Source organism: Gouania willdenowi, chromosome 18, assembly GCF_900634775.1.
Source record: "Gouania willdenowi chromosome 18, fGouWil2.1, whole genome shotgun sequence".
Taxonomy (NCBI): domain Eukaryota; kingdom Metazoa; phylum Chordata; class Actinopteri; order Blenniiformes; family Gobiesocidae; genus Gouania; species Gouania willdenowi.
The window spans coordinates 16,879,639-16,896,009 of NC_041061.1; the positions used below are offsets into that span (position 1 = coordinate 16,879,639).

At 38.0% G+C, this 16,371-nt stretch overlaps 1 protein-coding gene across 1 annotated transcript in view; it reads right to left on the bottom strand.

Annotated features, from left to right (window-relative positions):
* Nucleotides 1–4,189: 4,189 nt before the first annotated feature.
* The window catches only part of m1ap (meiosis 1 associated protein), a 43,534-nt gene continuing 31,352 nt past the window's right edge, over nt 4,190–16,371 (bottom strand). Inside the window, exons 5-12 of the mRNA XM_028474614.1 lie at nt 12,020–12,175; nt 11,765–11,924; nt 10,585–10,726; nt 10,310–10,367; nt 8,466–8,608; nt 8,177–8,292; nt 8,007–8,088; nt 4,190–4,820 (exon numbers count right to left, since the gene is read on the bottom strand). Of these exons, the coding sequence (XP_028330415.1) occupies nt 4,632–4,820; nt 8,007–8,088; nt 8,177–8,292; nt 8,466–8,608; nt 10,310–10,367; nt 10,585–10,726; nt 11,765–11,924; nt 12,020–12,175 (1,046 nt within the window). The 3' untranslated portion in view covers nt 4,190–4,631. The remainder of the gene's footprint in view (nt 4,821–8,006; nt 8,089–8,176; nt 8,293–8,465; nt 8,609–10,309; nt 10,368–10,584; nt 10,727–11,764; nt 11,925–12,019; nt 12,176–16,371) is intronic.

A 16,371-nucleotide genomic window follows, 5' to 3' on the forward strand; every position in this document is an offset into this window, starting at 1 on the left:
TTACAAGAATGAGAAGATCTGTTTCAGTATAACGGTCTGTGGTTTTACTGGACAATATGTTCTTTTTTCGCTGAGCACCGTGACTTCCTGAGATAAAAAGACTCCACTCTCAGATCATGATCATGATCATAGGAAAGAAGCTAAACTCAACCTCTTGTAATAGCTCTATAAATGTACATTGGGTACATAGGCTTCCACAAGTATTTCTAAATACAATTGAATTACATTAGAAGAAATTGTAGCTGATTTTTCCCAGTTTAAGAACATTTAAGTACAGTATTTAGTGAAAAGTAGATTTGGCTGATAAAAAGAAGACTCAATGTCAGCATTAGTGATAAGTAAATTGTGTTGTAATCGAGGAAAGGACAAAATAAGGGTGTGAGAGGCGGTGTCAGTTGTGCTGATAGTCATATGTGTTAGAATGATGAGTGAAATTAACCCTTTAAAAAAAAAAAAAAAAAGGAGCGACCGACTTAAAATACAAACATTACTTAGGATTAACATGTGGACATGATTTACTTTATTTAAAGCTAGTTTTCTTTGTATTATATTATCTATAATATATTTACTTAAGATTCAATAATGGGTCAACTGGACGATGTAAATACACAGTTTAGTTAAATACTAAACATTAAAACCTTGCTCCATATTAAGATTAGTGAGTTCTACCGTCCATCACACACACCTGAAAGCGCTTCGTATGAAACTCAAACCACTGGACTTTATTTTTAGCTTTGCGTGGGTTAAGCCATTCAGTCAAGTTTCACTTACTGTTATTAGATCTTTGGTTTTTGTGTGGCTCAAGCCTCTGAATACGAGTGATGGGAAAGGGGTTTATTGGTCTGCATACTCTCATATGGTTTGTAGATTTGTGCTTTGCTCACTTCTCCTGTAATGACCAACTTCTCTTTTCAGCTACTGCTCAGTGCTGCTGTTTAGAAGAACAACCCCTCCCTGCCTCCGCATGTATTTTAAGTGTTGTGATCATCTCTGTGTTGAGAAGTGTCTGAAGTCTTGAGTATGACAGTCAATAGAGAGGCTGAGACTGGTTCTTCAGACTGCAGAGAGTAAAAGGAAATGGAACATTTCAAATTAAGCAGGAAGTGGCAGCACTAATAATAACCAGACACAAAGAAGTGCAGACAGAAACAGTCACATGCCACTTTTAGCAAAACAGACCTCATTAGAACAAACACAAAACAAAAATGATTGAGAAAAGAAAAGGACAGAGGCAATCAGAGGAGGAAACCGTAGGTCAAAGTAATCTAAAGGTAACCAATTCCTCAGCCATGATGCATCTCACAACTGCTTTTAACTCGCATTCTAATCAGATATGCATCAAACTGATGCCTCTTGAAAGAATTCCTGATTGAGATTGGCTTGTTAAAAATCCTCCACACCACAGCCCTTTGTATCGGCGTTAAGGCGCGTTCACATAGAACGCAATTTCAGCAACTATAGTTGCTTAACTCGCCCGTGATGAGTCGCTTGAACCTAGTTGCGCTTTTTGGTCACGTCACCTACCCTTGTCACGTGACGTGGGGAGAAACTCATTGCCGATATGATGTCACGACATGGTGTCGCTTTAGTTTAAAATTTTCCAACTTTGAGCGACTTCCAGCAACTCGGATCGCGCGAGTCGCGTCGTTTAAAAGGAGGTTGCTTGACATCGCATCATTTACATTGATTTTTAATTTAATCTAGTTGCCAGAGTCGCTGCACTAGTGTTTAATGTGAACGCACCCAGGGTCGGGGTCAATTATAATTCTAATCACATGATTAATAACAATTATGACGTAATTATAATTGTAATTGTAATTTTAAAAATCTGTTGCTGTTGTAATCATAATTAAATTGTAATAGAGTTTAGATAATTGACTGGGGAACCATGTCACAGTTCTATGTATAGTTCTACACATATGTCGTTAATTATTATATGTTACATATCAAGCTTTCCCACATTTTACCATTTAAAAAAAATTGAAATCTAGGGGTATAGCGACACAAAAGCCTCAGACACCCACGTCAAAAATATTAAAACCTATATTTTCATTGATTACGAAGCCTAACAAGGTAACCAATCGATAGGAAGGAAATGAGATGATAGATATTTGTTTTTAGTGTATTTAACGGCTGATTTAGGACCTGTTATCATTAGAGATGCCAACAAAAAGCTAACACGAGAGGAAGGTTAACTTTTATTAGGTTATTTATTTCAGGCTCAGTAATTGTGATCAATTGTAATTCTGAGGATACAAAATAATTATAACTGGAAAACTGCTGGTCACTGTAATCGTAATTGAATTGTAATTGAACATGGGTAACCTAAAAATGTAATTGACCCCAACCCTCAACGCACCTTTAGGGGTGTCCCAATACAACGATATTGCAAATTTGAGTAATGACAGATATTGATTTTGACCTGATATGATATAAGCATGAATCACGGATCAAATAAATGGGCGTGTCCATACATTTTGGACCTACTGCATCCTTATTAATGGGGATAGAAATGTCATCCAAGCCTTTAAAGTGTGAATAATCATGGTGACATGATCAGGATCACTGATCTACGGTAGAAAACTGCCAATATCTGGCAAAGAGGAGATTTGGTGCTTGGTAGAGGTTTGCGCTCTATGTTGAAGTGCTTGAGTGGAGTCCGGAATGGACTTCTTATATCGGAGATTTTAAATGCAGACTGATGTAATCTGATACTCAGGTTTTTTTTCTCTCTTATATATTATTTTGCTGATATATTTAAGGCACAGTGACATTCAGTCATGACACTGACTTTGAAAAAACACCCAAAACAAAACAGTGTGATTAAGTGTTTTGTCATCAGACTCCTTGTCTCCTTGTGCTTCAGTAAAATAAAGAAGCCTGGCCTTTGCAGTCTGCGCTGAGTATTAACCCTTTCTTTACTGTAGCAGTCTGTCAAAAAAGGATTTCATACAGTTTCCTGTGGTTTAATGCAGCTACACAGGGGTTGTTAAATAGCAGTAATAGTGTCTCCTTCTGCCATAAATCTAAACATAACAATCAGCCTACTGAACATCACTTTTAATACGAATCCAGAGTTCAAATACAAGTGACAGAACAACTGGCAACAACTCACGTCAATGTTCTTTGTGGCCTCTGACAATAAATACTATTCACAACAACAGCCACCAACAGTCAGTCAGCTCTGAATAGGAGGAATAAGACCCAACACTGTGAGATAAGCATACATGTGTGGTGGAACCGTGAAGAACAATAATGAACAAAAAAAAAACTAAAACAAAACAAGCCCACTATTGTTGGCTGTCTGTTAATCTTCGCTGACATTTAGTGAGGAGTGTGTCCGATAGTGCTCGGGTCAGTTGAGGGAACCTCAGCTCTGACCGTTTGACCTTCCTGAGGACAGAGAGGCTGCTGTTGTTGTTCTATCTGCACACATTTGGAACACTGGACACGATATGCTGGCTAAACCTTTCAGAAAAGTGAAGAAATGGGGCGGGAAGCAGCTTTGACAAGGAAAAGTTGGTTAAAAAATTCAGCGGGTAGTAAAGAATGACGGGGTGAGTTTTGGTTTCACTGACAAAAGCTGCGTTGTGCTTGCAATTTGCAGACGCAGGAGTCCTGTGACATCACAAGCGATATGTCGCTGATGTTAGAGGGTTCAGTAAGGGGGCGGAATGGCGGGAGGCTGATGAGGCCTATGTGAGCATGTGTCAGTTGATGAGCAGATGTATGAAACAATACGCTCCATGAAAGAATGACGAACCGTTGCCTAAACGTGTGAGTCAAACACCTTCACAAGGAAATATGACGTCAACAAGAAGTTGCAAAATATTCTTGAGTTTTCTTCACTTGTTCCTCTTCCTTCCTTCAATCACCCCCCCCCCCCACCCCCCCACCCGCCCTTGTCCTGCCGCTTAGCCCAATGAAGCTCACTGAGGGGGTGACGGAGAGCAGAGAGGCCCCTCTGTCTGCTGCTTCTTTCAGTCGCTCATTTAAACACTGAAGCTGTGTTTCAAACTGGGGCTTAAGGGCACAACCCAAAAAAAGGGAATGTGCATGTATGCATGTGCGTGTGTTTGCCCATATGTCTTCTGCTTTCTTCTTTTCAACTCGGACTACATACATGCCTGTGTGTGTGTGTGCGAGAAACATGCACACAGAACATTTTACACACACATTTACCTTTTGATCTCTCACACCACCCACTTCACCTTTTTTTTTTGTACTTTTTAATCTTTCCTCTCTATTTTCCCACACTGACTGGCTTTCATTGTCTCCCCATGACAAATGTTCCACACATTAATACTTTGCAAAAACACAACTTTACAAAGGAAGTGACACAGGGTGTAGCTTGTGCGTGTGTGTTGGGCACTTTCATCTGCAAATTATTAGCACGTCTTCCGCAGCTATGTGATTGCTTTGATGCATGGAAACCAATTATCACCGTGTGTGTGTGTGCTGAGTTTGCTTTTTTAGTGGACTGGAAATCCCTTTTGAAGTGGAAGGTCAGAACTTTAAAGTACTGTGCACCCGCTTTATTTTGTGTGTATCCAGTATGCTCTCTTTCTCTCACCCTACTGTCCTTACAGGATTATGCCAGTGTTTTCACCACAAGCGCTGTCTTCTTCCAGTCAAGGCTGAGCTGGGGGGGCCTGATGACAGCCGCTATTGAGGAAGCTCAGAGTTGGCCGGGAAGCCTTCCCTGGAGGTGGTCCCAAAGAGGAGGAGGAGAAGGAGGAGGAGGAGGAGGAAGAGGGAAGGGGAGCCACGGTGGCCCTGACCTTGTTGTGTGTTCCCAGCTGACGACCCTGAGTTTGAGGCTGAAAAGGACGTGACACACACTTTGAGATAAAAACCAAGAGCATACATTGATTCAAAAATGCAGGAAAGACTTAATTTTTAGGAACTGAGTTTAAAAAAACAGGTTTTCCTCATGGATGTATGAGAAAACACATACTGCAAACAGATGCAGAACACTAAAGGTTAATAATGACTCCAGAGGCTTTTAAACTTTTTAAACTTTACACCCATTAGTAAATAAGAATAGGAGATTAGGACTGTTACACTAACCATCCCAAAGTTGGGGTCCAAAAATAAAAAAGAAGAATTTTCATAAAGAGTAATCTTTATACTGTAAATTAAAAAGGTCAGATTTTTTCTTACATTCCCACATGCAGTTATGGGCCAATGAAAATAGTAAAAAAAAAAAAAAAAGTTTTTTTTTTTTGGATTTTAAGAGACTGTCGCCTAAGAACAATGCATAAATGTGACTAATCATTAGTGATGTGAACAGTCTATGTTCATAGCTCAAAGCTGATAAAGTTACAGGAAGATGAGACATATGCAGAGTAGTTTATTGAAGGCCTAAACATGTTAAAGCCCAACTCCGACAAACTTTTTTCTAATTTTGAGGGGCTGGCATGTCCACCAGATAAGATGTATAGCAGATATTTTTGTATATTCTGAGAGTTGGTGAAGCTCTATTAATATACCAAATTTCAGTTTCCTATGTTGTGTCGTTTTTGAGACATCAAAAGCTGAAAATCAACACAAAAGTACCGGTACCCCCTTTCTCTTATTTCTGAATCCAAGTACCCCCCTTTTCTTCGGCTACAACATTTTGCTCAGAATACCATGAAAAAACCACTATAGATCATAATGATGGAATAAACGAGTGATAACACACATTTTAAAGAATCTTATTTTGTAAATAAGTGGAATGAAACAGTATTTAGTGGGTCCTGAATATATATTTAGTTTCTATAATTTCCTGTCATCTCTCTCCTGATGTGGGACCTGCTTTTGTGTCATTTTGTGTATTTTGTTGTTATTTGTCTGTTCTTTTTCTTATTCAGTATAATTTTCTCTTTTTGTGTGTGTTTTTGTTGTCATTTTTGTGTGTTGTCAGTATTATTTAAATTATTCTCTCTCAGTGGGTGTGTTTTTAGTGTCGTTTGGTGGTTTCTAATGTAATTTTGTATGTTTCTGTTATTTTTGTGTATTTTGTAATGATATTGTGTATTTTTCTCTCATGCAGTGTGTCTTAGTTGTCATTTTATGTGTTGCTGGTAACAGTATTTTTCTCTCTTAGTGCATGTATTTTTGGTGTCATTTTGCTGTTGTTTGTCTGTTCTTTTTATTACTCAGTATATTTTTCTCACATATTTTGTGTGCTTTTGCTGTCGTTTTGTGAGTTGCTGGTAATATTTAGTATGATTGTCATTTTAACTAAAAATAAACATCTAAAACCCCATAAGGTTTATATTTTCATCTCTTTCTATCCCTCAAGTACCCCCTGTAGTGCCATCGTGTACCCCCCATTTAAGAAACACTGTCTTAGATGACCAGATTAAAGCCAATGGTTAATCATCTATAAATGCCAAATGAAGGAGGTGGGACAATGCAGATATGGGAACAAACACAAAACACTGACTAAACGCAAAAACACTACTGAAGACCTTTTGGGGTCAAGTTTTCTTGCAGTGGAGTTAAAAACAGGATAACACAACACACATTTTCTTGAAGCTGGCAGCCTTATCTGCAAAGAACGACACACTCAGAGCACACCAGGCTTTATATAAACCATCATGACAATATGAAGCATTTTAGGCTTTAAAGGCTGACACGGTCGTATTATTTTACTATTTTTCATGAAAACGTGTTGAAAAACCAAGTATATAATCACAATAATGAAGTGAAACCTGAGCCTCAACAATAACTCTAAAATTTCACATTGAACTGTTTTCTTCAGTCTCATGTAGCAAATGTTTATGGGTCTCCTTCTTTTACAAGGATCCCTCATGAAAATAAGAAACTTTAATGACAGTATAAAGTGCCACAAAGTAACATAATAATATGGGTTTACAACTCACTGTGAAACTTATTAAATACGCTCGCATTTTTTCCCCCAAGTGCTTATGTGACATTTGATTCCTATTTTTTTTTTTACACTAAAGAGTGAAATTATCTGCTTTTATATCACTATTCACTACATTTGTCTGACAAGAGGGAAAAAAAGTTCTGTAACTTCAGCAAAGCAAGTTAACAACTGAAAAATAAATATAATAAATCACAAGTGCTTCATCTTTTTACGCCATATTTTAATTATGCAAAAAAAATACAACATTTTAGATTAGATTTGAAAAAAGTGTAACGTATAAAAATAACATACTATCATAAATTTTGTATTTATTCATTTTTTTATTAGTGTGAGGCCCAATAAAATCCACATTGAGATCCACATTAATATCAATGGTTCATTCAGTTCATACTGTATTGTACACCTAAACCAGACATTGGCAACTGGCGGCCCTTGTTCTAATATTATGTAGCCCCCAAATTAAACACAAAATGACCGTAAAAAACATACATAGTGAAAGAAAAATGCACAAAACAACAGCAGAAACACACAAAATGACTTCAAAAATACAAAAAAAACAGGTTAGCAAAAGTACACAAATTTACCCAAAAAACAAGACAACTACAAATATACACAAAAACCACTGAAACATATACAAACTAAAAAAAACTAAAAAAAAAAAAAACTACACCATAAATCCACATAAATGACTCCAAAATAAAAACATGACCTACAACATACAAAACAACAACAAAAAACACACAAAATTACCCCAAACAACACACAAATTAGACACAACCTGTTGCTTCCTGTTTAGATTCAGTCAGTATTCTAAATACTGACTGTTATAAATGTTGATCATGTGACTCTTGGATCAGACAATTACATTTTTGTGGCTGTGGTAGAAGTTGCCCGTCTCTGGCCTAATCATTTAGATAAATGGACCCTCTTAGTCCAAGATTAATCACATCAAACCCTGATCTGAAAGTTCGTAAGAAAGTGAAGCAAAGAAAGAAACCAGAACTCCATTAATGGCCTTGGCACAGTTATGAAGAATATTATCCCTCATATTATCTGTCTTTGTAAAGTCAGATAGAGCTGAAATGAGAAGATAACCTTCACTCTGTGACGAAGCGGCTGTTTTTACCTGACGAGGCTGTCGGTTGGATGTGCTGTTAGCGCCCTCTGCTGGTTGAGGCTGGTGCTTGCGTGCTACTGCTGACTGGTGCCTGGGATCACAAACCCGATGGATGACAATCACCTCCTGTTTTAATCCATTTGTTCAATGACAACAGAAGACCTGTTAGTGCTGACTACCTGTATGGGTATCGTTGCTGTGACTGCAGGCCTCTGCTCCTCAGGTGGCTGTATAGGTGACTTCTCAGTGACAGAGGGTTGAGAACAAACTCTTCCTCTAGCTGAGAGAGGCAGCCCTGTCACAGACACACAGACACAGTCAGTGAGTGGTCGGGTGTTTATAGAAACCAACAGGCTTTAGAAAGCACAAACAAAAGGCAGATTCAGAGGTGGAGGGAAAGTGTGTTTAATATTGTCATAAGGGTGTCTCATCTGTGGTTTCATGTGATCCTTGCAAACATTTGATAACCTGTATGGTCTGCATGGTTGATGGTGCGGGGTCCTGAGCTGAAACAGGCAGAGCACAGGGCAGCAGCAGCTCTCTGCAAACCACAGGCTTCAGGAGGAGGGACAGTGTCGGGGACGGTTGTAGGACGTAGTAGGAGAGCACACCTGCGTTGGAGACAAACATATACTGTACTTTAGATAGAGAAGAAGAAGAAGATGCATCCTTTAGTCCAGTGCTTCTCAACGTGTGTGGCGAATAGAGGTATGACAGGACAAACTTTTGAGATTCATACCAAATTAGGGACAGTAATTTAACCAAAAAAGACAACAGATTTGTTTTTATTTGTAATGAAAACAGGTCACATAAATTAATTTTTTTTTCATCCTTATGAATGAAATGTATTATTGCAATGGCTGAACCAAATTTAAAGAGGCCATCAGTCAAACAAAAGAAACATTTTAAGTTTACATAACAATTTTTTTGAGAAATCAAAAAAACTTTGTTTTGGGAATGTTGAAGGAGAAAGCCAACAAGTAATTTTGTCAATAGAGGTGTCCCGATCCGATATTGATATTGGTCCGATATCAGCCAGAAAATGAATATCAAATTTTATCAGATTGCATCTAAAATCTCCAATATAATATACAGTATATTGGTTTTTTGGATTTATTTTTTCAATATCTTCTATCTTATTTTTTAACTTCTTTTATTCAATCAAATATTCTTATTCTAAAAGGTTAATTATATGCACAGTAATCCATTGGTATATAATAAATAGGTCTGTTTTTTTTTTTTTTTTTTTTAATAATCAAGCCTTTTCTAACATTCCACACTCCAAAATAAGTAATAAAAGTATGTATGATTCGTGCTGATATCGCATATCTGTATCGGCCTATACTCAATGCCGCAATATCGGTATTGTATCCTTCATTCATTCATTTTCAGACCCACTTATTCCTGCTCAGGGTCACAGGGGTCTACCGGTGCCAATCTCCGGCTCTCATTGGGTGCAGGGCAACACAGACAGACAAAGAACCATTCACTCTGATTCACTCCTATGGGCAATTTAGAGACTCCAATCAACCTTACGGTCATATTTTTGGATTGTGGGAGGAAGCCGGAGTACCCGGAGGAAACCCATGCAGCACGGGGAGAACATGCAAACTCCACACAGAAAGGACCCAGGTGTCCACCCCAGGGCTTGAACCCAGGACCTTCTTGCTGTGAGGCGGACGTGCTACACACAAAGGACGTACTAGTGAGAAGCCTAAAAATATAGCAGAAATTAAAAAAGCATTAAATTATTAGACTGAAGTGCAAAAATAATGATTTCAAATGACTTGAAAAAAATTAATTTCCTTTTTGGTTTTCTTAAGCTTTTTGCCACAGATTGCAAACAGTGTTCCTTTATTTCCTGTGTTTTTGACAAATTAACTATTAGTCATTTGTCGTTTCAATTTGGTTTTCATGCAGGTCATTAGTTTCATTGTGTTTTTGAGTTTCAAATTATTCATAAAATATGTTCAGTTGCATCATGAAACATGATGTGACTTGTTAGTTAATTTCATAAGTGCAATGAATTTCCTTTTTTGTCACAGATTGCACACAATGTTTTATTACCTGTTTTTTTTACCGACTGCACTTTTACATTTGTTTCATATGCAGGTGATAAGTTAAATTTTGTTTTAGATTTTTGATTTATTATAAAATGTAACGTTACTTGTTACGTTAGTTCAATACTTTTGAAAATGTGTTATTTATTTGTCAGGATTATTTGAGGGGGGCAATGGCCGCAGGTGGGGCTTAAAAGTGGACCTTTATTCAAAGTGGTGAAATACCCCCAACAAAACTCGTTGAACATTTACCTCCAGCTGCTGGTGTCTGAGTGGACTCCACCTGCAGCAGCAGGAACAAGTCACGGCTCTAAAAGAGGAAACACACACTAAAGTGACTTTCAAAATCACACAAACACTATGATACTCTCGCCATGGAAACTTACTGTAGACAGACAGACAGGGACAAACCTAGTACCATTATTTCAGATATCCTTTTATCATTATTGATTGAAAAACTACTAATTTATGATGTTTCGAGGTAAACTAAAAATGATGAGTTCATGAAGTAAGTTTTCGGTACACACCCTGAGTGTGTGGCAAAGAGCGTGGAACAAGCTGTGGTTGGTCTCCATTTCATCCCAGTCCAGCTGCCAGCAGGTGGTGGGGCGGATCACCATCGGCAGGCCGTACAACACACTCTCACACACCCCGTCTGCACGCAGGAGCCTGCAGCACACGACCTCTATTCATTAAAAGTGAAGGACAACAGTGTGTACATAACCACTGTGTCATTACTGCAAAGTGTATGTCTGTGTGTGAAGTGGAAACGTGTCCCTGTAACAGATCAACAACAGTGACATCAGGCCTGTTACGCTGAGTGAGATCAGTGTGACCTGTCCTCCATGCAGCTTCATTTGAATATCGCTGTAAATCAAGCCTCAGAAACAGGAAGAAGTCACACTGATGGGATCAAATAGTGCAGAACACTTCCTGTTACACAAGCTCAAAATGCTCAAACTGACACAAAACATAACAGATCTGTTTCATCATGTCTCATCACTATAGACAATTTTTGGTTCTTTTTTTACACACTAAATTTAAAAGTAGATTTTTTTTGCTTCGCCAAAACTGTAAAGAGATTCTAAATCTGGAAAACCACACACAAATATAGCACAAATCCAACTAAAATAAAACGTCTTCTACGACTAGATTTTGAGTATAGTAGTACTAATAAAGGTACACACTAGTGTGCCAGTAGACCTTATAAGGAAAGCAATTTTGTGTAGTGAAACAACATTTTTGTTTACTGGCACTGCACTCAAAATGTCACTAGTAGTACAAGTGTTTTTTTTATTCTACTAGTAGTAATAATGCAAATGAAGAAGGAGGGAGTATAACCAAATTCAGCACCCTGTTTGGTTGTATTAATTTTTGAAAGCCAATGTCTGATGGTTGTAAATTGCATTTCCTTGCACCTTTACTAGTGACACTAGTAAACCAAAATTGAGTGCATGTACTACAACTGGTAGATAGTAACTATGGTTGATATCACTGATGTCAAATTTAAGCTCAAACAGCTTTCCATACTATTAGCAGCCTAAAATGGTAAAATGGAAAACTTAAATTTGATATTTAATCTGTCATAAAAGTTTTTTTGCTCATGTCATTATCAGAGACAAAAATATATTATTTTACTATAAACTTCATAATTTGAGCAAAGCCCATTTCCAATGTTACTCCCTATGTGCTGTTGGTCAGTCTTACTTGATTGCTTTTAGCCTCTGTGGAGGTGGGGTTTGATTGGCTGAGCCCTTAACGACAGGCAGGAAGTCTCGAATGCTCTCTGTCTTTACTCCCAGGCTGGGTGTCAGAGGAATCAGGGCGGGGCTTATCAATCTCTCTTGTATGTCACACTTTACACACACTAAACAAGTCCAGAAAGGAAAAAAACAATATTTTTTGTAAATTAATTTGTTCAGTGCTCCTCGTGTTTAACTGAGTCAGTTAAGTATGTCTCACCAGGAATTAAATCATCCCGAGGGTTAGGCAGCATGACGTGGAGATGCTCTCTGTCCCCTCCGTACTCATGAAGCCACGCCTTCAACACTGATTCCATGGCAACCACGCTATTCTCCACCTGCCTTAGGTCGACCTCAGTACCCAACATCAGCGAGTCTATGGACACACAAAGAGGGCAGCATTAGACAACAAGAACTTTTTGTACACTTTCTGATCAGAAAGATCACTATAGAAAACACTGTTCATTTCTGCAATAGAGTACATAACCAAAAGAGGGCAGCAATGTTCCATTTGGACCTGTTTACAACAGAAAAGAAAGCATTAGGAGCCACAAACCCTTTTGACATTTAAAATTAGAATAAAACTGCATATAACGTTTTTTTGTTTTGTTTTGTTTTTACCTTTATGCTGTTTATAAACAAACTACTATATAGTGTAATGCATTTATGAAATCAGTTCACTGCTAGAGAGAAAACAATTGTAAATAACAATAATAACATAGTCACCAACATTCCCCGCCAGATTGGTTCTCAATATAACTCACAACCTTTTCCTAAATGTCCTAAATCTAAGAACTTAGATGTATGCATAAGAACATTTTATCACATCAGAATATAAAATTAAGAACTATATTAGTTTCTAAGAAAAGCTGTCCCCTTTGAAGATACCTCGAACAGAGTAAAGAAAAACAGAACAAGGGCAATAACTCCAGAAAAAATAATTGAGCACTTCTCATTTTCAAACCCCATCAAGGTATTGATACTGTGAAGCCACACACCAAATTTGGTTATCGTATCTTTAACGATTTCTAAGAAAAGCTGTCCCCTTTAATTCAGACGGACGGAGCTCAAACCTATATCACCCTTCCACACTTTGTGGCATAGGATAATAATAGTTATATACTTTTTCATAGACACTCAAAACACTTTACATTGATGTGCATTATTCTTTCACTCCACACACAATGGGGGTAAGCTACTATTGTAGCCAAAGCTGCCCTGGGGCAGACAGACAGAAGGCTAACATAGTGCACCATTGGTCCCTCCTCTCACCACCAACATTCATTCACACAAGGCAATGTGAGAGAAGTGCCTTGCCCAATGACACAATGAATATTTTGAACTCTGGAAAAAAAGACTGGGTAGAAGACTATCTTTAAATAAAATACTAAATGTCCATTTGAATCCTTCTTGTATTTAAGAAAAAAAAATGCTTAACTTCAGTTTCATGGGCATTTAGCAAAAATTTTAGGGTTCGAACCCGGCGAGGGGACATTTTACAACACCTATTCTAGATTGAGTATAAAAAAGTAGTCAAAGCTCCTTCGTGGGGTATGGCCAGGGTAATCCCCAAAGGTGGTTCAGTCAGGTTTAGGTTAAATGGACAGTGTTCGTGTCCTACCTGATATAGATTTGTCTCTAAGTTAAAGTCCGATTCCCCCTTGATGAATAAATACACATACCAGATTTTTTTTTTCCACAAAGCCACAGGGAGCCACAGCAGAGGGATGAAAGAGCCACATGTGGCCTTCTGCAGAGTTGTATTGAAGAAAACAGATACATCTAAAACTTGCAGGACAGAACCCCTCTAACAAGCTGCAGATATTTTAACATGCTGTTAGGCTTGTTTCAGTGACGAAAGATCATTACCAGAGACAAACTGATAACAATCTCATGAGTGGAAGACACAGGACTCCATTTGGATGTTCGGGGATTTATGTAAATCAATATCTCTCAACTGCAGGGATCACCTCATTATAAAGAACTGAAAAATCCTATTCTTTGCACTTTTTCCCCCCCGCACCCACTAAATTCCTCTTATTATTACAGCTTATGAAAGAGACCCTAAGGACTCGCCCCGTTCCATCTCTCAGTGCACTTATCCCCCTGACGTCCATCTATTCTTGCAGAATTGACAAAACCTTTTCTGAAAGAGATGCTCTCTTCTTCCTTCCTCTAGCTGCTGTTTAATAGTTAATGATCCGATAACTGATGGGACTGAGGGGAGACTGGAGGACCATGAGGCTACTAGAATGACAGAGAGGGTATACGGTAAAGAAAGTGCAGAGAGGACGGATGGAAGAACTCGTCAAACTCTACTGAGAAACTTTTGGAATAAATTGCCAGACTTTAAGCTCTTTGCTGGAATCGTTTCACTCCTTTCATCCATCCCAGGCAGCTACAGTGCTGCTAAATACTTTCCAAATTCTGGGTCAAAGTTTGTAGAAGTGTAGACATGCTTCATATGATGACAGCTGAGGGAAAATATTATGTTTTGCTGATCGTTTGAGGTCTGATCCTTGGCTGGAGGCGGAGAGGCAGACCCGTTTACTAATGGCACTAAAGATAAAATATTACACCATAAACCAAAAAACGACTTAGCTGGTGCTTGGATTAAAAATTTTTTTTAACGCTTAAAATCAAAAGCATAATATGACTTGCATCCCACTGTACTGACACTATAAGGAAAGAAGGAAGGAGTAATTAAAATGAGTCACTGCCTGTGCTCTTTTTTTTGAAGAAAATAGAGTGATAAGACAAAAACCATGAGGTGGGGGGAGGAAGAGATGAGCTTGGGGGAAATCGATTGCATTCCCTTCAATAATGCCTGTTGGGGAGTAAGAGAGGAGAGAGTTGAAAGGGAAATAGGAGAGCCCAGAAAAAGTAAGATGTACATAGGTGAAAGTACTCACATTACTGTAATAAAGTTGCTTTTATAGGTACTTCTACTGTTTTGAGTATATTTCTAAATCAGTAATTTTACTTGTACTTAAGTATGTTTTAAAATAAGTAAAGGAATTTGTTAAATTTCGACAACCAACCGTTACTGAGTAAATTATTATTTTTTGTGATAATTTTTTTTATTTCCGTTTCATGGTCTTTTCAAAAACTGCTGATTTCAGGTCAACAGTTTATGAAGGCACATTGAACATACTATATATGTGTTTAGTTCTGCCATTTCTGATTAACGCCCGGCCACTTTCTTGGGTTCGGGTTGGGGCTTCTTCCTATTATGTTGTTACCCACGTGGCACATTTGGCATGGCACTGTTTAAATTGATTTTTTTTGACATTATTTTATTTAAAGAGGAATTGTACATTTTGACAAGCCTTTTATTTTACACGTATGCTTTTGTGGAAAATAAATTCAGTTCCAATTATGCAAGATTTCGTGTCTTCCTTTTTAAGTTCATACATGTATGCAAGGGAACTGTGGCAGGATTTATTACCAAAAATAAATGTGGGGTGTGAAAGTAACTTGTAACTGACCTGCCCCTAGGAGATAAATAAAAAAAAATGCCTTGATTATGGGCGGGGCTCTAGGAGCAGTTAAGACACGCCCAGTCTATACTATAAAATCTCTAATGAACAATCTGTGCTGTGTTAACTTGCTACTCATTAATCAATAAACCTCTCTATTCACTCTTCTCTCAATCCAACCTACTTACCACAGATTGTAGAGTTTTTCTAAAAGGGGCGGGGCTAATAGTGCTTGTTTGTGAAGGTACCAAAACATCACATGATCTTGTTCTCAGCCAATAGCAAAACTCAATTGTAATAACCAGGTTGTAATAGGGGGCAGTCACTCTGTTATTTTACAACAAAATATGCTAAAGTTAAATACTTAAGACCCAAATGTTGAGAGTTGGACCAGAATCAATCAATAGCAGTATAGCAGCTATTGGGGTTTAGTTACTCTTTAAGTACTATTTAAATGAGCTACATTTTACTTGTGCTTGAGTATTTTATGTGTGACTTACTTGTCCTTGAGTATTTTATGTGTGACTTACTTGTCCTTGAGTATAATTTCAATCAAGTAACAGTACTTCTACTTGAATAGGATATAAAGGAAGAAAAGGTATATTGCAGAATAATCCAGGGGCAAAGGGTGCAGTAATATTGAGGAAATCCAAGTGAAAAGTTCCCACTGTGTGTCTGTGTTTTTTTGTGCGAGATAAAAAGAGCAGCATAGTGTTGTTAACCTCCCATAGATGACACTAGACGGTTCACTGTGTGTGCATGTGGAGTGTGAGGAGGATAGGATAGGTGAGACTATAGTTAACCTCTGTGTGCATTTAACCTGACAGTGAAGATCTTAAGTAATGGTGCTGTCTGTCTCCAGCAGGCTTATCTGTGTGCATGAAGAATGTGTTTACACTCCACAAAGCCTTCCCCAGATGTCTCCTCTTTCTCAATCTCCTCAGAGTTCATTAAGCACACATTTACTGCCCGGTTCGCAAAATCAGACGGTTCAATTATGGCTTATCAGTGGTTCTTCTCTCAGTTTGTACTTTCCCTGCTTTTGCAGGTATAAGCAATTCAGACACCATTAAATGATGAGCTCATTCAAGTC